At 39.6% G+C, this 26,320-nt stretch overlaps 1 protein-coding gene across 2 annotated transcripts in view; it reads left to right on the top strand.

The window, feature by feature from the left end:
* The window catches only part of LOC143356448 (tRNA dimethylallyltransferase), a 148,348-nt gene that overhangs the window by 30,560 nt on the left and 91,468 nt on the right, over window positions 1–26,320 (top strand). For both annotated transcript variants that reach the window (XM_076792155.1, XM_076792156.1), the window contains exons 2-3: window positions 7,616–7,756; window positions 8,232–8,521. In XM_076792155.1, coding sequence (XP_076648270.1) covers window positions 7,616–7,756; window positions 8,232–8,521 — 431 coding nt within the window. The remainder of the gene's footprint in view (window positions 1–7,615; window positions 7,757–8,231; window positions 8,522–26,320) is intronic.

Below are 26,320 nucleotides of genomic sequence, written 5' to 3'. Positions count from 1 at the left end.
CACGCAGTCTTCGCGAAAAAGAAGTCCAGCTTGTGAAACGTTGGAATACAATCGTAGAAAATTGTAGAAATTGATCGATTGAATTTTGAAATGTTATTTTAAGGCGTAGCTGCATAAGATTTATTTTCAAATCGTGCACGATATATGTCAACACTACTGGTCTTGTCAGCGTCGTATATCGTCCAGGAGGCATACCCGAGCCGTGTTATGTTCGGTGTCCGAGGTCTCTCGATCTTCGCGGCCCTTCACGAGGTATACCCCGCGGTAGTGGGGATAATTCCGCGACGTTTATCATCCAGGCCTCGGCGACATATATAGAGAAATCACTGTACGTAGAATTTGTTTCTGAATATTGACACATGAATTTCGCACTCACTCTCGGGTGGGTAAAATGCATTTTTAAAAGAGTAATTAATAATGTTGAAATAGAAAAGGACTCTGTTCGAAAAGAGTTAACCGTACATAAACCTGGCCAGCCTCGAGTTCGAAGCACGTGGTCAGTTTTCAATTCGGTAAACGCGTCTTAATTGGTCGGTTCTAATAAATTTGATTCAATGAGTTACGGCGACTTCTATCTTACGCAAATTCCTAATCAATTTCAGGCGTGACTGCATCCCGGCTAGGTGATTGTAGACATTGCCGCGGGATCGGTTAGCTGTGCGCACGCGATAAAATTTCAATCGACGCATCCACCGTAATTGCTTCACGATTTGCCGGTAACTCCGATAATTACGGTCCATATCGGTGGGAGGTCTTCGCTCGCGATACCTCTCAAGCGATATCAATAAATCATGACGCAGGACGCTTGCGAACGCATCAACTTCCTTCTAGTAGGCACGGGGGGCACTGAAACGGCACAGCAGATTTCTCGGTTTCTCCTCGCGATTGGCCGACCATTTCTTATAAAGTACCCCCTCGTTCCGCGCATAACAGGGGGGGGGGGCAAAATTGTCCCAGTCCTCGAAAATCGATTTTACCACTGCCATAATTTCGGCACGAAACCGTGCGAACGAACGGCACACGCAACCCACGAAAATACATTTATATTTAAACCCTTGAGAACGAACGATGACATATTGACGACATCGAGCGGGTGTACAAAGTCCTTGTACGCCTTTTTAAAATAAATAACTTTTTTAAAATTCAATCGGGATCATTTGCGTAAAGAACCGCAGTCTAATTATATGTTTGCAACTTGAGGGATTAGATATACACATGGTATACCGTGGGCGCGCAAAAGTATTCGCACGCCTTTCAAAAACTAATCACTCGTTCAAAATTTGACCAAACGACTAACGTTTTCTCGAGATGTTAGAAGGATTGGTTCTCTAGGTAAGAAATAATTTTCTTCAAATTTCTTTTGGTCGGAATAATATGCACGAAAAATAGGAATATTGTCGCTTGTGGAGAGTGTTACAATTGAAGTTACCATTTCATACTTCTCTGTCTCAACATAATTGTAAATTTAATTAACACATTGAACGCCGCGGTGGTTATACATAGGTGGCCCAGCGGTATAAAATTGCTTAAAATTAGCGCAACCGAATATCAATTTATTAATGGCGAAATTAAATAGATTATAGTACAATGTAAGAACTTCATTATCAAACAACCAACAATTAACGACGCTACTCGCGTCTGTGAACGAAACAGCTGGAGCCCGAATGAAACGCATAAACTTCACGTGGCAGCCAGCGTGTGAAATTTTTGTTGAAGCGTCGCGATGATTTGGTGGCGTTGAAGCGACGTTTGACTCATTGCGCGTCTTTTCCTGTTTCGAGATCTCACTTCGGGGACCTTGATGTCTAGGAAGCCGAACTCCAGTCGAGCCTCGTTCTCTCGTTTATTTGTGGACACTCGAATTGGGTCCGTCTGGATTTCTAGAGGACGAATGTGGCGCGCGAAATCCGCCCGGCTATCTCGGCAGCATCGCCTCGACGAGGAATCTCCTGTAGAATGATGAACGAGTGAAAGACGAGAGCGATGCTTTCGGCCCGTATCGCTGAGTGAGACGTAGATTTCAACATCTGGGTCGTTATGCCATTAATCATGTATCTCCGACATTTTTCGTCTGGAAATTATATAATGTTCGCCGGTGGTAAACGCCGAACGTCTAGATTAACAGGATCCCAAATGGTACAAAATGCGCCATTCCGAGCTATTCGGAGCTGTCGGAAAACTTGGTAAGCGTGCCTATGAGCGGGCAAGAGCGCCCGCCGATGCCCGTGGGCACGGCCACGGGCAACTAACTTGGCGGAGTGGGGGTAGGTCGTAGCACAGCCGTACCTGGCCATGTACTGTCCGTGCTTCACAAGAAGTCTCGTAGGACGGTAAAGGGATAAAGGATAAAGACTCTCGCTCGTTCTGCCCATCCCCACCATTGATGCTCCCGAAGTCCCAATGTTTAGGCCTCGACGTCACACGCTACACAGTATGCGTGTCCCTTTAACCATTAGTTCGCTGGAGCCGAAAATGCGTGTGAAACGAGGCGTGCCCCTTCCACTCTGACCAATCAGCTCCGCATTCTCTTCACGGGACTTCTTGCGAGTCACGCACAGTAGCTGCGACAATGCGTGCGACAAATACAGGCAGCCTTGTCCGCGGGGGGGCGTGGCTTCGTTCCCGCAGGGGCGTGGCTTCGTGCCCGCCGTTCTGTGTATGCGCAGAAAATCGACGCTGAATATCTCTGCTCTAGTCCCATCAATGGGCGCTAAACGTCGAGTTCACGTTTCGCTTTTTCCTTCTTATTTTTCTCCGGATTATTATAATGTTTGTATTTTTTTTTTCCTCTCTTGAATTTAAAGTCGCATCAATATCACTGGTCTGCGTGTATAACAAAAATGAGTAGGTGTGGTTTGAAACAATATTTAACGTATTACTTTCAAAAAATTACTTTTGCAATTTCGCGTGTAGAGCAACAATTTTAATAATCCCTATCCCTCAAGGTACGTCTGATACCGTGTATGATAATCTGGCTTTGACCGTCGGCGTTTAACGAGTTTACAAATCGATAATGGCGTCAATCAAAGAAGTTTGATGCGCGTTTTACGATCATAATTAGGCGATTAATAACTGTTGATTAAACGCCGTGCGAAAAAACGTCCGCGCGATTCGTTGCCACATGGCAATAGCGATTCAGCGGCCGCGATAGCGCAATTACAAATTTCGTTATTGAAATGTAACGACCGCGGCTCGATTGCTCTCCTTGAACTTTGCTGATACTTGCTCCACGTGCTACTTGCCCTCCTCCACTTTCTTTTTCTTTCGTTTGTTTTATCATTACGTTTTCAGCCGAAGCGGCATCTAAGTGTAAATAAACTTCTGGCGGGAAGAGTTGCTTGTGTATCCATCCATCAGCGCTGTTTCTAAATACGAAAATGTTTACAGCGTGTCCGAGAATCCCGGTGAACTTACTTCGTTACGTTGCAAATCACTTTGTTTCGTTTTGGAAGTGTTCCTCGTTTTTTTCTATTTTTTCTTTTTTAAACGGCTGCGTTCCTCGTCATTTCAATTTTCCAATTGCGCGCGCGCAGCACTGTCGAGAACAATTTCATTTTTGTAATTTCAATGATATATATTGCTACTATTATAGTATGTTATACTATTTATAGAATATTATAATACTGTGTTCTACTATTCGTGGAATGTTATCACAGTACGAACGTAACCAGTCGCAGTGACACTTTAATTTTGCATAGACTAAGTTTAGCAGGTTGCGTGTCTGCATGCAAATTTAGTTTTTGTTTTTTTTTTAGACATACTTGCAAAAACTTGAATATAACCGATGGTGCTGATATCTTCGATTATGAGGCGTACAAGGCGTCTGACTAGACTGAAATTAAATATCTCTCTTGTGCTTTTATTTTTATAAATGTATCAGATTTGATTCCAAGGGGCAAATATCATGAGAAATAAATTTCATCGATGTTTTTTTCACACGGGATTGTGTGTTTTTATCATCGTCCACTGATAGTGAATATCAAGACCAATTCAACGACCTGTCGTATCGAGACCTTCATGTGACCTTGAGTACGAAAAAAATAGTCCACGCGAATGCATAGTTTTATGAAGTACGGACCGAGAAATTAATTGCAGATAACAATTTGCTGTGCGATTAAGAATTTATGGAAACGTGTTCTTTTTTTGCAGAATGCACATTTATATTTAAAATCGTATGCAGAAATAACTACATATATTACGTTTTATATGACATACTTATCTCGTTCAACTGGTTCAGCTTATCAGCCAATAAGCTCTCAAAATCATAACTTTCGATTCATAAATCAACGTCAAAAGAATCGTTTATTTGTTCCTACCGAATCGGACCGCAGTTGATTGACATCATTTTGACCATTTATTATAATAGGTCTTTTTTGCTAATTTATATAAATATATCGCTGTTACTTCACGATATCATAGGTCACTAAATTGACCTTGATTTTGACTATCACGTAATAACGATAAATATATATTGTCTCATTTTAAAAGTACCGAGAATTTGCCATTTCTTGGTAATACCAGTGGTGAGAAGTATTCAGAATTCTCTAGTTAGGTGAAAAATCCTATATTTGATGTTAATATGACAAAAGTAAAATAAAAATGTTATCATAGATGTCTACCTGGATCTGTCTTTGATGTTCACAAAATCGATACAGTGTTTATATATGTCCCAAACGCCTAGCCGATAAAAGTCCCAGAACTATCCCCACTGCCGCGGGGTATAACCAAAAGGGGCAAGGATCAAAGAATAATATCGCCTGGCCGATATATGTCCGGTGGCTAGACCCGTGTTTTGGATATGTATCTAATCAACACTGTATTAACAAATTGCAAAATAAGAAGTTTTAGACATTTTCGACGAGTAAAATAAAAATTTCCTTTAACAATACGTTGGATTTTTCCCTTAAGAATCGCGTGGTTTTCTTAATTAAATGTCTGGTAAAATTATCACACATTACGTGCAAGAATAAATATATACTGTGTTTGACATCTTCGGTGTTGCAACCTGTCTCGTTTCGCGAATAAATAATGCCGCTCGTGTCCTGAGATTAATTATTGCGTCTGGTTAACTTCGTTAACTGTGAAAGTGATCAACGTGGTACAGGATACAGATATCGTCGATCAACATCCAATTAATTGCTTGTTTTATCAATATAGGATTCACTTTAAATTCTTCCGTTAATGTCTTCATGCAATAAACCATTATGCAAGGTATCATTAACGGCGACTTCTCGTTGCTAAATCGTCGTTCTTAATTTCTTACTAGATCGCGAAAATTTGGTTCTTAACGTTCACCGTTCGTCCGGATATTTTCCCGTTGCATGTCGGTCTTATGTAATATCGCGAACTATGCAGCTGATAGCAGTCATTGAAATGGAATGAGAAATGCATCGCGCCGATTATATCATCGAAAATATTCAGCCTTTCCTGCAGAAACGAGTTCACCAATCATTTCTTTTCTTCTCCCGGTATAAAACGCGAAATTTAGTGACATTTTGGTACAACTTCTAAGCTATTAATGATATCGAAGTGATATTTTGGGTGTAGAATATTAACAAGTAATCTTTGGTAATGGTGCATAATGTACCATACTTTTTGTATATTTAATAGCTTTCTTTACTATTTTTTGATTTATGAAACACATTCAGCTTAGTAAATATATTATTCCTCTAAATTTTTGAAAAATCGCTCTTTAAATAAAATTTGATTTAGTGCCTAAAGTGTTTTTTAGTCGTCAAAGAGTCCCGACGAAGAAACCGAGAACCCATGCTCATATCCGCACGGACGCGGGCGTCTTTAAACAATAATAACTTGTGATATGGGACGAGATTGGAAATAAATTTTTGTAAAATTCTATGATCTCGTATGATACAGAAGATATTCCTTGCGAAGTCTTAAGAATTTTGAAAATCTTCTACATTGCACTTGGCATAACGTGACTAATACATTACGAATAGTAATTTTTAATCGACTATGTTAATTTATAGCTTAAAGATAAACCTTTCATTTAAAAAAAAATTGGAAGGAAACTATTAAAAAGGATCGTCAGGGCATCTCAAAGAAGAAAAGCAATTTTTTCCACGAGAAAGGCTATCCTCAAAACTTCCAACTTTAACCGTTTATTACAGTAATAGTATTTATTAAATTTTATGAATTTTTTCATTTTCAAGGTTGATGGATACTTAGAAAGCAATGAGCATTCAACATAAGTCAATATGAGACAGTTGATTTTTTGGCAAAATGCCACTAAATTTCGCGTTTTAGACCACTGTGGGGCGGTAGAAATATTGTTTAGAAAGCGATGGCGGCCGGTGGCCACGCGGGAATGTCAAAAGTCTTCTCTCATGGAGAGATAAGGAAAATCAGCATGTTAACCGCTTCCTGCGATTTCCTTTCGTTGACTTCCTCGACTGGCAGTGACACTTATCAAGGGGTTAGAACGAAACGACTTGACAGAATGGGGGCCTGACAACGCTGATAACTAGCACGGCGCCGACCGTTTGATATTTCCTGATTCAACTTTCTACATCTTCGGCTTCATTCCGCGATCGGTGAGAACGAACGCCGACGGACGGTTCCTCGCGCCGCCGAAATGCGTGTTCGCATAACCGAATACACATACACGTGGCTCGAACGATTAATGACCCGAACCGGTAAAAACTTATTGATCGATGATCGTTATCGTCGCCGGCCAATGTTTTGCCGTGCTGTCGTTTGGCAAATGTCTGACTGCAATTTTCGGCGCATCCGTAATGCTCGTTCTCGGATCATTCTGTATTAATGGCGCACGAGAATTACGCAACGGAGAAAATAATTATCATAAATTCAATCATGAATGAATCTCTCTCTCTCTCTCTCTCTCTCTCTCTCGACAAAAAAGTGGTTCAAAGAAACCAGATATGTACGTTACATTATTAAACAATGTTTGGACGTCGGCTTTTTATGCAGTGATTCATGGTACGATTAGTATACGAGGATAAGCAGTTTGATTTTATTGATTTTTAATAGCGTTTCTTTCCTTTATTAAAACCAAGTCGTTGATCATCGAACCATTTCGATAATGACTTCAATCTGATGGAACTATTTAAACTTAATTGTATTTTGTTTAATCCGTGGGTTACAATAATTTCTTGAACTACCGAAAATCTTCAGTAGTATTATACTTCATTTAATGAAATATTTGAGTGAATGATGTATTTCATTTAATAAATAATTTAACGAATTGCCTACTGGTTCAATAAATTTAATTTTACTTTGTGGTATTCTTTGGAAAATAATGACCAAAGAGCGTTGAAAAATGCTGAAGAAATGTTAACAGATAGTCATTTGATTGTATTTGTATAAAATATAGTGCTTACTCGGTATACATATGTCCACAACACGGGTCTACCCAGGGACATATATCGCGTAGAAGATACTATTCTGTGATACACTGCCGAACGTACAAAAAGGGCAGCGAAGCTGAAGTGGGGATACTTCTGGGACTTTTATCGGCTAGATATTTGGGACATACATATATCGAGTAAAGACTGTACTATAGGATTCATTTTTTTCATAAATTCTCACATTTTTTCATAAATTATTACATTGTATTCTTGTTGTTTCTATTTCGCAGCTGTACAAGAGCCTGGACATCGTCACAGCGAAAGTAACGCAAGAGGAAAGGAAAATGGCGCCGCATCACATGTTAGACATCGTAGACCCCCTGATTCCTGACTTCACCGTGTCGCGATTCCGGGATATGACCCTGCCCATTGTAATTTTTCACATTTTACCCAGCCTTCTGTTCACTGCAACCAAGTATTTGCAACCGGTTGCATCCACCAATCCCTAATTACCAATTATACAAAATCAAGCATCTAACTTAACACCATTGAATCGAAAGTTAAAATGACTTGGTAGTCGTAGTGATTAGTTGCATACTAACTGTTCCCCAGTCGAATAAGCAATAACCTGCGTGCTTGTTATCTGTGATTTTTTGTTTTTATGATGCTTATCCGACGGACGACCGCTTACGTGTCCGCTTGTGGTCCGTTGCGACAGATTTCGTTTGCTCTGAATCGATTCCCTGCTAGTGGCGGCGCTTCGTAAAATGAATTTCTAGAACGAAGCAGCCGCGATTCCATCCGCAAGACCATGAAACTAATAATTAGACACGGTCTTTCTTTTTTTTTGATCCTGTGCGTCGCATTGAGCCTCCCTCGAATGTGCATCTGCTTTGACCAATTTAGATAGACGACCTTCTGGCTAGGAAAAAGCTTCCGATCATTGTCGGCGGGACCAATTATTACATCGAGGCCCTTCTGTGGGACATTCTAATCAGCGGTCCGGAAACAGTTGACAATTCGACAGATAATTCGCGCGTCGAAGAGACGCGCGACGATGGGAACAATAAGAAAGTGAAAATCGAAATGGATCGGGCTACCCAGCAGAGCAACGAGGATCTTTACGAGAAGCTGAAGGAGGTCGACCCCGAAATGGCGAAGAGGCTACATCCCAATAATAGGAGGAAAATCATTCGGTAAGGACGATTGCACGAATAAAATTAGTAGCGTCGTTATGCAGTGCTTTGTACAGCGTTTTCTCGATATATGTCAACAACACGGCTCTTGCCGGCGACATATATCGTCCAGGAGATACTATCATTCTTTCATCCACGTCAACTCCGAGACCCCTCACGGGCTATACCCCGCGGTAGTGGGGATAGTGCTGCGACTTTTATCAGCCAAGTATTTGCGACATATACCGAGAAATGACTGTATTTGGTGATGACTGGACTGCAGATTTTAATTGCATTTTAATTGAATTATTTTAGTGAGCTGGAAATAACCCTACCGTATTTTCAAATTCTTTAAATGTCTTTGTTGCTTTATAGTTGAACAACTCATTTTTTTTTGTTATAATGCATAAAATCTGAAGTCCAGTGATGACAGTCTTCCATGCTTGATAATTCGTCACTAACTGAACTCTCATATGTGTACGAATTGTAGAATATAGCTGACGTATCTGTAAAATAATTTACATAAATCTATAGTAACTAATCGCATTAGTTTCTCGTCGATAATCAATGTAACAAACTGTCCGCGAATTCTTTCCTTACATCTGAACAAACTAATTTAACTTTAAATTTTAACTTTTTTTTGCTCCATTCGGCTAAACAGATATTTATTCGCGTGATCTTACGTTGACATTAATCGTTTCAGACTTTCAATATTTATTCTGCTTCTTATTATATCAGTGAACGAGGAAATAACGTTCGAAATTAATTGTTTGCACCGATCAAGCGTGCAGCACAGTTCAATTATTCCAATCGATTTATTAGACGAAAACAATTCGAATTAAAATGTGCTTGAAAGAAGAAATTTATTTAATAATTTTTAATGGAAGCTTCTTTGTAACTTCAATAATTATAGAAGAAAAACTGTGAAACCGGTCGATAATGCATACTCGTTTCTGTTTTTACATTCATTTTCGGAGTAGCAATTAAAAATTCATTTGGGACTTGTGAAAAATATTAAAAATCCATTTTCTCATTTTTCACAATAATTTTTTCTCATTCTTTTGTCAATAATATTTCGACTTATTTCCGTGGGCTTTCAATTCGTAAGACTTCGGTTGGCGCCGAGTAAAAAGTTCATCCGAAAAAATTGAGAAGCCGGCGGTGTCATTGTCAGATAACCTCGCCACACGGTAATTTACGATAAGGTATCGTGAATTGTCTTCGAGCAATGATTTAATCACTCGAGAAGAGAATTCGGTGCGCTATCTTATCCGCGTGTGACGTCTGGTGATCGATTGATAAATCAAGATCTTGTGAAACGTTAAATCAATAATGAAAATCTATATTTAATGATACCGCGAACGCGATCGATCGATAATTTCACAGTGTATGATAATGACCGGAGATGTAAAGATGCTTCGCGCGTATAAAACAGTTACGAGTTTAAACAATTTTATGCTTCACTTCCCACGCTGTGCGTTTATTATACAGACCGTACGATGACAAAACGGTAATTGTGTTTTCTATATTTCGAAAAGATTCGAATTGTTTTTACGATTCACACTGCCACGAGCAGTTATGCAAAACTGTCAGTCATAAATTGCTACTCAAGGCCGTGTATTTTTTCGATATTGTTTTTTAAACTCTGACTTGTTGACTTTGCGCAAAGCCTGTTTTAATAACACATAGAGACCCGACCTTGATGTATTAAACGATACTGCAGCTGTAAATGTTGTTATTTTATTCCTCTCGCTCGAATAGTTCTTCTATCTGGATAGTATAATATTTTTTATTCCAACTATACAAGGTGTCCCAAAGAAATGTGTACACAGTTTGAATCTTGGTCCACTCATTATTTCCAATTAATTACACACTGAAGAGAAAGAAAAATCAGAAAGTTCTGACCCGTTAAACAGTGTATATATATATTTTTGGGACACCCCAAATTTATTTTTAATCAAGGAGAAAAAACTTGATTTTCTGTCACCGATTTTTTTCAGTTCCTTATCTAAACTTACTTAGCTCTAACCTTACCCGGTAAATCTAAATTTAGCAAGTTTGCTAATATTAGCATTGTTCGTAATCATGCTTCATTACCAGCCCCCTAAGAATATCGAAAATTGCTAAACGGCTGGAAGCAGCTCTTTAAAAATTTATTCACGCCGACTGTTCGTCACGTGTGAATATTAAATCATTTGCTTACGTACGTTTACAAATTAAAAACTGCTTTAAAATTCTGATGAACTGTTCCCGGTATTTCTGATGGAATTAGTAGATAATAAATTTTGCAAAGCTTCCTCGCTTTGTCAAGATCCACAGCCTTGCTGCATGCAAACAGTTACTGTGTCCATACTCTTTAAGTCTTTACTTCAATAGCAATGTATTCCTCGTTTGAGAGTTTACACGATACGATAGCAAACGATTGGAAATCATGAAAATCGAAAAAGTAATTTTCATTTCATTGTTAATCGTTTTATTCTGTTTTTACATCTCCTTAACACTAGAGGTTTACGGGACTAATATTTTTAATTTAAAATTATTAAGATTCTAAGGATGCATACATGAGAAATTATTTAGCAAATTTATTTCTTTAGGTATATATTATTCTAAAAATATTGCTAAAGATGTGGGTAGCGCGTTCTTGTTGTTTTCATAAAGAAATGCAAAATAACCACTTTTAGTGCTGCGCAAACCTAGCGTTGAATAAAGAAAAAGAAAAAAAAAAGGTGAAGAAATTACTGGAAGGCTGTAATCGACGCAATTACACAGCGCGAGAACAAGCGCATTGAAAACGTCGAAGATTTGCCAAGGATAATAATTGTCTGCCGGTGTTTCTTGATTTTGATCTCGGCACGAGAACACCTCGAGCGTTTGGCCTGATCGACAGTGGTCAATTAGGGCAGGGTAAGCGCGTTTTCGGACAACCTTCTCCGCTTTCACAATATGGCCACCGGAGGCAGCTGTCGGCGTTGAACCTTTTTTCCGTTTGCGAAGGGCCACCACGGAACGCTTTCTTTTGTCGAAAAGATGCGGATCCCAATGAAAGATTTGAATCAGGTTAAGTTAGGTCAAGCAAGGCGAGCACAGGGCGCCAGGTGTTGAACTTTCCTTTCTTCTGGCAAGAGATTCCATTCGACTAGGAAATACAGTCACCGCTTTCATAGGTCCCTTCAAGGCCGCAGGGATAGTTCGCGTAATTGTTGCTCCCGTAAATCCTTGCCGCGAAAGTAGAACGTATTTTCTGCATATAATAGGAAGTCCGATCTATTGATTGCCGCGGCGCATACAAAAATTTCCGTTGCGGTCGGTTTCTTCGAAGTTTCTTCTGCTCTTTGTTAGGATATTACGTGTTTCACTATGCAGAACGGGACGGAAATTTGTTTTTCTTTATTTGAAATTTTTTTGCAACTTATGAAGCACGTTACAGACTATACAGTGCACGTTAATGGTCAGGAAGACTCCAGTGGGCTTAAAACAAAATATCGAGGATAACATTGGGACAGGAAAGGGGAAAAAAAAACGGAAATTTTCAGTTAATGTAGATTTTTATTTGTAGAAAAATTTAATAGCGTTGCGTTAAAACGGTATTAGGAAATCTTTTAGATAACAAAATTCAGTGTTCGAACACATGTGAGTTTAAGATATTGCAAAAGAATTTTTTTGTTTTTATCCGTTTAAAATTAGAGAACACGTGCTGTCACATAAGAAAATCAAACAAATTAAAATCATTAAACTGGTAACTTGGAAAGCATTGAATGGTGAATGAATGTTTACGTATATAAGAAATTTATAAAGCCACGATATCTTACTCCATCCGGTCATGTTATTTCAGAAATTAATTGTATACTTTAATAAATTATTTGGATCGCGTCTGCCCCATTTGCAGACTCGGAAGCAACTTCCTGTGAAAATGCTTATCCTTGTCTGGTCGACGATCGAACGTTTCCTATTTACATATTTATACCTTTGGTAGCATGTTGTGTAGTATGATTGTAGTATAGAGCGTAATATTCATAAGAGTATTTTTGATGGCCATTTACACTCATAAATTATTTCCGCGTTTAATTCTGTGCATCTTTTTAATTATAACAAGCCTGTTGCTTAAAATGTTTAAAGCAGTGTAACAACATACATCGGTTGAAAGGAAAAATTATTTTCATTTTTCCACGATAATTTTTATTAAACAGGCAAACTGATTAGTAGTGGAAAAGAGTATTGAAAGACTTAATATTAAATGTGGAATTTTATAAAACAGCTCAGATATTAAAAATTTTCAATATAGACCTACACCAAGCAACATTTTCTCCACAAATTCCGACAAATCGCAATTTTTGTAAAAATTTCCCGCGTCATCTAGTAAACTAAATTACTTCTAACTCCGTACAAAAGCTCAAGTCGTTTTGTGCAATTTTAAAAACGTTATTCCATTGCAAAGTGTGTATAAATATTAATTCCGAACCGCAGAGTTTCACGAAGGAGAATTAAATTTAATTCGTGAAAAATATTCCCAAAGTGCACCTCAAAAAAAAAAAAAAAAGAAGAAGAAAAGAACACTGATTCACGATATAGGCATACACGCGTATGAATGGCCGTGCGTGCACCACGTGGACCGGCGCGGCAGGGCCGTGTCACGACTTCCTGGCGCCCGACGGGCGTGTTCATCCGGAAGCGGGCCGTTTCATTAATTTCACTCGAAGCGTGCGACTTCCTCGCGCCTTCTACACCGACCAAACGCGGACCACTTCGTCGAGGTGTTTGTTGTTCCTAACGGTCTCCGCTTCTCGCGCTTCTTACTTCTCCATTTACGCTCCCGGCGTATTTGTTTGGAGTGTTCTTGGTAGTGGAAACACACGGCAGAGTCATAAAGCAGTCCCTTCATTTTCGGTCCCCATTGGTAGCCGCCGCCCAACTCGGGCGTAAACTAGCTACGAGATTATGGGAAACTTTGCGTTCGCTTCCCCCGTTCCTAGAACGGTGTTGCGTAACAAAATTTACTAAGGGCCCGGTCTTCGTAGATTCCCGATAAGGTAGAGTGACTACATTACCGTCAACAAATGGTTTTACGTGCCTCAAGTTTTCGCCCTTATATAAGAATATTTTGACGCTGGTAAAGGGCTCAATCGAAAGAGGAAGGTTCCATCTAGTGCACGCTGGTCACGAGCTGACGAGATTATGCAGATATTTGGTAATATAAGCATTTTTATGCCATTGGATGAGTTTTCTGGATGAAATCGAGAGCAGCGCGAACTAAAAAATGTCTCCAGCTGCAAATTGAGCTATATTTTGTCTTGATTCTCTGCGAAATAAAGCCAAAAACTTGAAGCATTTTTCTGGTGTCAGAATTCATAATATCGATAATAAAGAGCATAAACTGTAGCAAGTCTAGTCACAGATTTAAGACCTGTCGGATCAAGACCAAGACGGATCTTAAGTCTGCATCTGAATGCTGTGAATGGAAATCATTAATTAAAAAGTCACGTTACTATCCCGGGCCCTTAACCAGCATCGCAACGCGTTTGTTGCAACGTTCGAACACAATTTTGAGTACTAGATAATTTTTATAGATCGACTATTAAGTGGAGTTTGTTGTTGAAGTTAATATTCAAAATTATATTATTTTTATTGTTATTTCTACTATTATTTCTTGCATATCTTCGTTACCGAATATTCCTGCTTTCTGCGCGAACGTAGAAGAGTTCTTGGACGGCAGTTTATTGCCCCGAGGCATTAAAAGGGTCGGCCGAAAGGGAAGAAAATGAGTTTTCGGAGGGCACAGGTTGTAAATCAGGCTTCCTTGAGCAGGTGGCCCCCCGGTTTCACGTCGGCGGGTGCTTTTGAAACGAATTTCAGACCTTCGTGATATTTGTGACACGGTCGACAATTTTCGTATCAGTGGCTAACTATTGCGACATCCCGTTTATTTTCACTTCAGTCGGCCCACGGAAGGGACAATTTATTGTTACCGCTCTGAAATCCGTAGAACCACCGATTCACCACCTGAGAAAGTGAGTTTACTATATTCTTATAAGTTAACTCCATCGTCGAATTGCTTTAACCCTCATAGGCCCTCTCGTAAATAATTGTTTTACGCTTCAAATCAACAAATGCTGTGTCATTTATAACGTCAAAGATCAGACAGTTTGCAGTCTATAAAAAAAGTGAATTGATGAATTTTCATAAATTATTAACGACAGGTTCTAATCGTAGCAAAAAAGAAAAGCATAATATTTTTAATTCATTAATATTGAGATTGTAAAGATGCATCCATGAGGAATTATTCTACAAACTTATTTCTTTTGGGTGTGTATTATAAACAAATTTTGGATAGGTACGTTCATGTTATTTTTATGAAGTAATGTAAAATAGTCGCTTTTAGTGCTCCGCAAACCTACCATTAATAATAATTTGTCCTCAAGCGTGCCATAGTAAGCGAATGTGTCTAATATTCTCGCTGTCCATGTTACTTTAATCTATTTGTCGAAATGATCGACGATCTCCCCGAGAAAATGTGTTGCACTAATTTAATATGTCCCGACACGTGCCGATGGCTAATGGCAGTTTAAGTAGCCAATACATTCAGTTCGAAGCTTTATTTGCATATTCTTAAATGTTTTTATTGTTTTCATCATTTTCATCGAACTAGTATTGCTTGGGATATCTAAACAAAATTGTCTCGCATTTCTAGAACACTTTGTTCTATCAAATATTTGCTATACTACTCGCAATTTTGAAACAAATGCGACTAATATTTATTGATATTTATCGTTGTCTATTTGAAATCTTTTCCAACATAGACTAAACAAGCCAAATTTCCTATAAAATTCATATTTATTAAGAAAATCAATATGAAAATTCCGTTTAATTAATTTTACTATAAAATGATTTAAATTTAATGTTTAATATTTTTCAATGTTATGACAAAAGCAACATTACTATTATGCATATTCGTTGGACCCCGGTTAACGCTAGATTAATAATTAAAGATTCAAACGAAGCACTGACTGTCACCAGTTTACCTTAATAAAAATACAATATATTTTTGTACTACATTGAAATATTACTGAGCATTAATTAAATTCCTATTGCTTTCCAATGATACATACTCGTTGGCATGTGATGATACCAGCTAAGACAAGGATAAAACGAAACAGACGAATATCGACTTAAACCACTTCTGCATGAAACGGATCACATGTCAAAAGAAATGCGGACAATTAATTAAAATTGCAAATGGAGTCGGGTTTAAGGGGAGCCAGTGTTTCCTGAATCTGTTCTCCGGTGTCGTAAGATCGTTCTAGTTAATCCGCCTCAGATACGCAGAAATAGAGTCGTGCAAATTTGACTGAATCGGCCGAACTCGAGATAAGCTGCCGGTTGGCGCGAAGATTTATAACCGATCCTAAACAAATTATGTAGATCGCGGTGTTTGATCAGCATCGGGAGCAGATAGCGCCAGACGACCCACTATTCAGAAATCGCGAAACTCGTGTCGCGCAATCGCCGCACGCAAGCATCAATCGCGCGTTCCTCGGTGAAAAGTATCGTCGAATCCGCGCGGATTTCGCATTTTCCTTATCTCGCCCCCCCCCAACCTTAAAATTTTTCTGTATCGATTCTGTCGCGCGCGTGGAACTCCCTTGTCCCGTTATTGTGAATTATAAAACGATCGACCGGCTAAAATTGGACCCCGAACCGAAATCCCCCACCACGTGGATATTGCTCGGCGTTCTTTTTTTCCCCGTTTTTCTTTAGCAGCTTTGCGGAGAATAAATCTGTTAACCGAACTCGCTCGTTCGTTGCCGAAGTTGCATCGTCGCGAAACAGTATACGGCGCCGAGTCGAATCGCCAAAAACTTTTTTAAACATTCTCACGGACGCTCAATTTTAGAGTCCTCAGTTTTGTATCGTACAATATTTTTTACAGAAGAAGAAATTAACGATGCGTCGAGAAATCAGAGGACTCGAGCTTTCAAACGAGTCCATATTTTTACTATTTTTTTTTTCACGGAATTATCGCTGTTCATTAATTATTTGTCCAGGTTTTAAAATGAGTTTTTGCGTTAATATGTTCATTGCACCAAATTTGATTAGGATCTGTAAGATGCAAGAAAGTTGGAGGACCACTCGATATCATACATTTAATTTTTTTCAATTTTTATTTCATTAACACTAAACGTACCGAGCTGTAAATGTAACAGCTACATGTTGCCTTATAAAAATGACAAGATTTAATTTATTTAGACCTTGCGCGGTTCTTATTGCAATGCGTGCTCTACTAAAGATATTTATTGAATCATTGCTCATGAAAGCATCTTTATAGTTTCAATAATTGTCAAATAAAAAATCTAGAACCGGTCATTTGTCCGGTGCTGCTACGTTTAGTGTTAAATAACTTGCTTTGATTTTATGGAATTCTTGAGGTTTCTAATTTGGCAGCGAAAGTATTAAATGTCCAGAATTTTTCCGACAATTTAGTGGTGAAATAGTTTTTGGATGAACCGTGGACCCGAGAATTCCCTTCCGTTTGAATTGTAGCACGAGTTTACATGGTGCAGCGTTTACAGCAGAACCGTGATGAGCACTGCATGAAAGTTCGTAGAAATGTCGTGGGCCAGCACGTGAAAGTTTCGTTCAGCCTCGCGTCATACAACTTGTAAGTTCGAGTAGGAAACGGAATGTCCCGTCTTTATCGTGGCTGGTGTTCCAGCATTGACCTCGCCGCCTTAATAAAGTAGCGGGTTTTCGATTCGATCTGTCTGGACACGCCCAATGATCCTTTCACGCTCTCTCTCTCTCTCTCTCTCTCTCTCTCTCTCTCTCTCTCTCTCTCTCTCTCTCTCTCTCTCTTTCTCCCTCTGCTGGAGAAGAAAGAGGCAGACTCTTTCTTCCTTTCTCCGCGCAGAGTCTTTCTTTTTCGTACCCCCCCCCCTCCCCCGGTCATTACTTTTTATCCTCGTCTTACATTCCACCGGTACCCGGCGAAGTAAATTTCAAGTATTCCTTCGGTCGGCTTTAAAAAAGATGACCCCGTCGATTGTCCTGTAACGTTTCCCTTTGTTTCCATTCGGATCGTGCACGCTGATCATGCTGGCTATTTCAGAAATCCTGGAAATTTAATGCATTTCATACTATCCGATCGTAGCAGCACAGACACGTAAACGAAACAAAAAAACTATTATACTGAACGGGACGATCATTGCGAATGTGACCGATCGTTTCACGTGTGTGGAATTTGTGTTCGCGTTTTTAGGACTTGATATCTTTTGTGTGTGATTTGTGCGAATTATAGCAGCAGTATCGCAACAATAGTGTTCACCCAGCCTGATCAGCTGGCAACGAATGCCCATTTGGCTATCTGTTTCCCCTCCTTCTTTTCCCCTTCCACTATCCCATGCCACCACCATGAGCACACTCCAACGTCCCCCACTAAGACCGTAGACTGGTCACGTGACGTGTCACATGACGTGCTGCGCGCGAATGAGCGACGCTTGGTGTCCCACTCGGACCCCGTCGCGCACGCGCAACGTGTCACAAATTACTCTGGTCATCAGAGGGGGGGGGTTGTATTGTATTCCCCTCGATTTCCTCGACCTGGCGACACTGGTTAAGAGCCAAGATTCCGTAGATTCGTGATAAGGTAGAGTGACCACGTTACCGACACAAACAGGCGAAAAATGGTTTTACAAATATGTCACGTGACTAATCCGGTGCTGGCAGAGAGAGGGTAACCGTTTCCCCTTAATTCCTGCTCCCTCCCCTCATCCGGCGACACTGCTCAGCGAGCGAACGAGGGAGAGTCAAGGTGGGGATTAGGCGTGGCCAGAACTTCACTCCCCGAGCGCCAGGTGGCGTCCCGAGTCTCTTCCCGCGAGACAGGGACAACACGTGCAGGACAACTCCGGCTTTCTTGAAAGATATCCCTAAAATGCTTGCCGTCAAATTGTATTCTCTATCGGGCAAACTGTAGAATAAGAAACCTGATAAATTCACCTAAGCAGTGTCCGTATATCCCCGCGCGAGGTTTCCCCCGTCGTCACCGTGGCCCCCATTCCGCGGCCACGCAATTGCAAGGAGAATAGAATTTATAGCGTTAAGCCGCCGTTATCAGTCCTGTAAAGTGCGAAATAATGCGCACTAAAGATATCAGCATTTGTCAGGGTCTACCACGGGCAGATGGGAAACTTCGAAATAAATATAACCGCGACACGGCAAAGTGATAGCAACTAGCTGCAACGCCGACTCGCGAATGCTGTGTCTCGCAGACTGCTTAATCTTTTTACGTTTTCCTCTCCGCGGGCTATGCGGGAATTTACAACGCGACGCGTGCAATACGTAGTCGCCACGTACACACGCATACCTTTTCGAATGTAAATTCTCGGCTTCGCGTCGCACTCGAATCGAGCGATGAGGACGGTGCTTAAGGGCCCGGGATTGTCACGTGATTTTTTAATTAACAATTTCCATTCACAGCATTCAGACACAGACTTAAGATCCGTCTTGGTCTTGATTCGACGGGTCTTAAGTCTGTGGCTAAACTTGTCACATTTTTTGCTCTGTATTATCGATATTATGAATTCTGACGCCAGAAACGTGCTTCAAGTTTTTGGCTTTATTTCGCAGAGCATCGAGACAAAATATGGCTCAGTTTGTAGCTGGAGATATATTCTAGTTTGCGCTGCTCTCGATTTCATCCAGAAAACTCATCCAATGAGTTATATCTGACGCTTATAATTTTTTTTTATTTTATCTTGTTACATTTTATTTATTTAAACGCCTACTGCGATACATTGACGCCGACTAGTGCTATTTATTTATTTATTTATTCACCAGCTCTATTCTTTTCCGATTAACTTTATATGCCAGTTCTGACACCGATATATACTGCACCCAATCTGCTCTGTCAATTTTAATTTTATTTTATTCTTCTGACGCTTATATTGTTTATATTTCTGACCAGCGCGCACTAGATTGAACCTTGCTCTTTCGAATGAGCCCTTTACCAACGACAAAATATTCTTATATAAGGACAAAACACTTGAGGCACGTGAATCCATTTTTTGACGGTAATGTAGTCACTCTACCTTATCCCTTAACACTTCTACGAAGCGAAACAACCGGCCCTGTCCACCGGTTCCCCAAAAATCGTCTCCCTCCATCACCGAAAAAGTGATTCCTCGAGCCACATCGCTTATCGCCAATTTCTTCAAAAACCGCCTCGATACGGGCGTGGGGATTGTTCGTCGAGCTTTTTCGCGACGGGGATCCCAATGTATGAGAATATCGCCGCGCTCGCGTTTTTCCGCGATATAAATCGTCACCGAATATATCACCGTCCCTCTGTCAATACGCTCGAGTCCTTCTCCAGCGAGAATAGATTGTGAAAAAACGAGGAGAGCGCAAGGCTGGACGGCGCAAGGGGAAAAGGAAAGCGCGCCCTAAGTAAGGGGGTTGTCGGGGTGTACGGAGGGGGCTCGGGGTTGAGGCGTGGGGTTTGAGAAGGGCCGAAAGGTAGATAGAGAGAAGTTGGCAAAGAAGAACAAATGTACAGACACAGAGAAAAGTAAGGAGAAATATTCCGGACGCGCCCTGCTGAGACAGGTCCTTGCAATCACTGTTTGAATCTTTGCCAAACCACCCCCCAACTTTTCGCGTCCCCTGCTCCCTATCCGGTGCTCTTACCAGCCCCTGTATTACCCCTTGTCCCTTCCCCAAGGTTCCTCACCAACCATCAAACCATTTCGGCGTTGTCCTGGAGGCAGTTTTCCTAAACGCATGCCGATTCCGAGGGGCGTAATAGGCGATTCTACTTGACGAATATACTCGCGACCCGTCCGGTCTAGACAGCATTAAGCCCCCGTCGAGCGTAAGCGATCATAAGTCCGGCTGGGGTTAGGCGAACCAGTAATTCCCTTATATTTTCCTGATGGATCGATAAGAATAAATATAGGGAGTTCCTGGAAAATATTGTTCGCAGGCTCATCCACCGCGGGGAGTCAGTTGTATATCGCTCTCTGCGCGAATGCTGCCCGGGCTTTTCACTTTTGCGACCCTCTTGTTTTCATAATTGCTTCGATGTCGACGCACGAACCGCTCGTGACCTATGTATAATATCCCGTGCTCCTGAATAATGGGCGAATTTCTTCGGATGCGCGATACTTCGTCGGAAATGTGTAGTCGATTACGTCGCGCGGGGTGCCCAAATGGGTTCCGACGATTTCTCATAAGACAGTAAGGGGGAAAGTACGAATATGAGATTTCTATTTTGGTTTTTGATGTGTCGAGTCTTGGAATACAGTGTTTACTCGATATGTGTCCTGAATGCCTAGCAGATAATAGTCCCAGAACTATCCCCACTCCTGTGAGGTGCCCAAATGGGTTCTGACGATTTCTCATAAGACAGCAAGGGGTAAGGTACGAATATGAGATTTCTATTTTGGTTTTTGATGTGTTGAGTCTTAGAATACAGTGTTTACTCGATATATGTCCCGAATGCCTAGCGGATAATAGTCCCAGAACTATCCCCACTCCTGTGAGGTGCCCAAATGGGTTTTGTCGATTTCTCATAAGACAGTAAGTGGGAAAGTACGAATATGAGATTTCTATTTTGGTTTTTGATGTGTCGAGTCTTGGAATACAGTGTTTACTAGGTATATGTCCCGAATGCCTAGCCGATAATAGTCCCAGAACTATCCCTACTCCTGTGAGGTGCCCAAATGGGTTCTGACGATTTCTCATAAGACAGCAAGGGGTAAGGTACGAATATGAGATTTCTATTTTGGTTTTTGATGTGTTGAGTCTTAGAATACAGTGTTTACTCGATATGTGTCCCGAATGCCTAGCCGATAATAGTCCCAGAACTATCCCCACTCCTGTGAGGTGCCCAAATGGGTTTTGTCGATTTCTCATAAGACAGTGAGGGGGAAGGTACGAATATGAGATTTCTATTTTGGTTTTTGATGTGTCGAGTCTTGGAATACAGTGTTTACTCGATATGTGTCCTGAATGCCTAGCAGATAATAGTCCCAGAACTATCCCCACTCCTGTGAGGTGCCCAAATGGGTTTTGTCGATTTCTCATAAGACAGTAAGTGGGAAAGTACGAATATGAGATTTCTATTTTGGTTTTTGATGTGTCGAGTCTTGGAATACAGTGTTTACTAGGTATATGTCCCGAATGCCTAGCCGATAATAGTCCCAGAACTATCCCCACTCCTGTGAGGTGCCCAAATGGGTTTTGTCGATTTCTCATAAGACAGTGAGGGGGAAGGTACGAATATGAGAATTCTATTTTGGTTTTTGATGTGTTGAGTCTTAGAATACAGTGTTTACTCGATATGTGTCCCGAATGCCTAGCCGATAATAGTCCCAGAACTATCCCCACTCCTGTGGGGAATACCCCGTGAGGGGCTATGAACCGAGGCCTCTAGCTGTCCTTTTCTATGTTCGGCGTGTATCAAAGAATAGTATCTCCGTATATGTCCCTGGCTGGACCCGTGTTTTGGACATATATCGAGCAAACACTGCAGTCATAAATAGAAAAGTCGAAGATAGAAGAATTTTATATGGAATGTGAGGATAAACAGAAATATTGTAGTCCTCACAAAACTGATTTTTTTACTTCTCCTAAACAAAGACAAGTACAAATTAGTAGCAATGAGGCATCTAATGCATACAATGTTTTGATTTCATCTGTCTGATATGCTAAATAAAAGGTTATTGGATATACAAAATTTCTAACTTGGGAATCATTAATTTTGTTTTATTAAACCTAAACTCTATTACTATCTAAAATTTGAGTCTTTCACTAATATTTAATAAATATACAACAGCAGTGCAGGATTAAAATTAAAGTATACTATAATATTACAGGAGCGTATGTTGTAAAAATACAGTAGTAATAACGATTTATATGCTCGAAACACTTCAGAATCATTTTAATCGACTAGCGCCATAATGATATCGTGAGCATAGTACGAGATTGTATTTACTAGTATTGCGATATCGCGATAGTACTTTATTCGAGGTATTATCATACCATCAGATAACGCATGCCATGCAAACATTTCTTTTTTAATTATTCTGTATCAGTAGTAGGAGATACATCACTTTAAATAGTGAGTGATCTATTTTATTTCGAGCATGAGTACAACTTTGTAAGCAAAATATTTCATTTGTTGTAGAATTTTTTAAAAACAATATTAGAAGCAGTATTTTATGCGATGCGAAACTTATTTTATTTTTTAATATTTAATTTATTTTAGCTTATCTTCAAGTTACTCATAACTTTAAAGTATTTTATTTTATGCATCAGATTGCTTTTAGAAAATAAAATTATTCTATTGGATGCATCGGATTGTTCAAATTTAATTATTTAGTTTAACGAAATTTTGTGTTCCACGTAAAATAATGTTCTAATTATAGACTTATTAAAATAGAATTTTTATGGCTGAAGAAATACTTGATTATCGATTATAGTGCATAGATAAATTACACACATATATACATGGAATTTACGATAGGTGTACCAATTAATTTGTAGCTTTCAGAATGAATCAATTATGACTTTACTTTACATTGAAATTTTCTACTCTATTCACGAAGAAAGGTTACGAATTAATTTGTACAGCTAACAAATTGAATCAGTATCGATTAAGTCAAAAACACTCTATCAAGAAATTAATCTCTTTTCATTGAAAAAAAAAATGAATATCATAAATTTTTTATTTTATTTGTAAGGGTTCAAGATTGCAGCGTAACAAAAGACTCTAAAAATTCGACACACTGGCCCTCGTTGATACAGAATCAACAGTTAATTACCACGTCACTTTACGCTTTATCATAATTTGTGCGTTCATTTCGATTATGAATATATTAAGAATCTACTTTTAATTTTTCAGCCTTGTAAAATATCGAGCAAGATCCTTCATAAAGTGCGAATTCCTCGCGTTCCACGAAATCCGGCTGCCAACATGAAAATTCGACTGATCATCGGATATTGGTTCGAAAATTTTTCGTCGACCGCATTTGAGGCAACTCTTTCGGTCCGGAAATTGATACTTATAAATTACTTGGTGGATAAATGCCGGTCCCCTGTCGAGTCAGGTTGCATCTCCCGGAGCCGGTTTTACAGTTAAGGTACCGGCCTTGACTCCACGAACATTCAGGAACAGGAATGTTAACAAACGTTCCACGGTTTCCTTTCCGATTCGATTTTAGCAAATAAAATCGGCAACGACACCGTAACTTTGGATAATTTTTATTTCGCTTCGACTTCCTGTCGTGGGGATTAAGGGCCCGGCCTTCGTAGATTAGCGATAAGGTAGAACGTCTACATTACCGTCAAAAAATGGTTTTACGTTCCTCAAGTTTTCGTCCATATAAAAGAATATTTTGTCACTGGTAAAGGGCTCATTCGAAAGAGGAAGGTTCAATCTAGTGCGCGCTGGTCAGAAGCTGCCGAGATTATGCAGATATTTGGTAATATAAGCATTAGAAGTAGGCCAAAAATTGACGATGTGCGTGCCGTGGAATCCGAGCATTTTTATGCCATTGGATGAGTTTTCTGGATGAAATCGAGAGCAGCGCGCACTAGAATATATCTCCAGCTACAAATTGAGCCATATTTTGTATTGATTCTCTGCGAAATAAAGCCAAAAACTTGAAACATTTTTCTGGTGTCAGAATTCATAATATCGATAATAAAGAGCATAAACTGTAGCAAGTTTAGTCACAGACTTAAGACCCGTCGGGTCAAGACTAAGATGGATCTTAAGTCTGTATCTGAATGCTGTGAATGGAAATCATTAATTAAAAAGTCACGTTACTATCCCGGGCCCTTAAGCTTCTACGCGAAGTGCGTCGTTCGAGCAAACAAGCATGAAGTTGTATAATTTTAAAATATTTATCTCTTCCATTTTAACTATTCGATAGTTTGAGTAGATTGTGCAGTTGATGCGTTCATGTGAAATATTGAACGACAGAAGCAGTAATAGAATTTAACAATACTGTAATTATAATTATTATATTTTTTATTTTATAAGATGGGCAATTTTGTTGAAATTTCAATTAGTTTTTACATTATTACCGTGATAATCGAAGGAATAAATTTCTAAATTAGCTTTTACATTATTATAATGTACTTCACAATCGAAGGACTATATTTTTAGTCGATACAAATTTGCATAAATTAGTTTGTAAATGTTTACGAATCCCGCGTCTTCTATAAAGGTTCGTATTAACTTTTCTCCGATGTACTTCGAGTATTTCTGTCAGAGACCAACGCGTGGGGTTACATGTAAGAGCATACGTTGACAATTTCGTTCTGTGGTTTCAATGTATGTCAGTTGTACTTTCATCGACTCTACTGTGGTCAGAAAAAACCACGATCTTCCCTCCCGTGGTTTGTCATATATTTACCACGATGCGGAGGACATTACATAAAAATATTTGACTACATCGGATTTTATTAATACTTCCTCGATTCGTTCAAAGTAGGACTTTAAAGTTCAATCTCGAATTTTTCATTTTAGAATTCAGTCTCAAGTGACAGATGCAGCGTGCCTATTGTGATAAGTATTATAAAATAATAAATGTGTTGGAATTTATTTTACGTTATAACAAACAGAGAAGTAATAACGATAGAAATGTGTAATTTAACTCTTGCTTCTCAGTTGAAATGTAGCCTGAACCTTATTGATAAAAAATAAAACAAATATTGTTTTGTCTTGCAGAATCCATACTATTCTTGTTCGTTATTTTTATTTCTAATTCTATATCGCAATCTCCAGTTCTGGACGAAAGTAAAAATATATATCTACTGATTTTTGGTTACTAAAATAATTAAATTACTTGTTTGTAGCTTTAGGAAATAAATACATGGAGCTAATGTCGTCACAAAGTGAGATAATAATTCTGAGCTACTTATTTGGAACTTGACAATTCTCCTTGAAAAAGAAACATTTTCTTAATTGAACATCAGCTCGAGATGAATTCGTCCGAGGAGAATTAATGCAGCAGTGATTGAATACTACAGGAGCGTCCAATTTAAATCCGATTTCATAAGTGCTTAATAAGAGTCTAATTACTCATACATCAGACACTACGGTTCGAAATTCATAAATAACGATCTATTTGCTTTCGGGCCTCGGCGTGCAGCAAGAAATTATACTCCCGTTCCTACCGTTCGATCCAATTTCCTTAATCACTAAAAAAAGTTCATCACTGTATAATTTATCGAGTACTTGCCTCCGCATAATACTACGTGTTCGTATAAAAGTTCTTTCCGTCGGGTCGATAATGGCACGGCCGACTTTTCTTCTGGACGCCGGGTCGAAAGAAAAATGCGATATCGATCTATCGATCTCGCTCCTGCTCACGAGGCGGCCGTGTACGAGAGCCGGGTTAATCAAAACTCATTCGACGGCCGATCGATTGATCTCTCTCCCGTTGTCGAATCGTAATTATCGCATGCCGGTATCGTTATGGAATTTATCAGGAGAAACACGCCCCGCCGACGCGTTACGTAAAATAGCCTAACACCGTAAGGTTTCGTCAAGGTGCGCGCATGCTTCGGCCACGGGACGCACATTAACGTCACGTTCACACGTGTCACACCGCTCCCTACCACCCACACACACACACACAGACGGCAGATTTTCTTCTTGACCACATGACCCTGCTCGCAAAATCAACTTTCTAGCTGGACAAAACCCAAAAACTGAAAGTGCACTTATGTAAACCCTTCTATGTATTTACTTATTATTTATTAATTTATTATTATACACCATATAGAAATGCTAAATAGAATCGTATGCTGTGAACT

This window comes from Halictus rubicundus, chromosome 8 (genome assembly GCF_050948215.1).
Source record: "Halictus rubicundus isolate RS-2024b chromosome 8, iyHalRubi1_principal, whole genome shotgun sequence".
NCBI classification, from domain to species: domain Eukaryota; kingdom Metazoa; phylum Arthropoda; class Insecta; order Hymenoptera; family Halictidae; genus Halictus; species Halictus rubicundus.
Note: the sequence above shows the minus strand (reverse complement) of the source record. Positions and strands in the feature narration are given on the sequence as shown.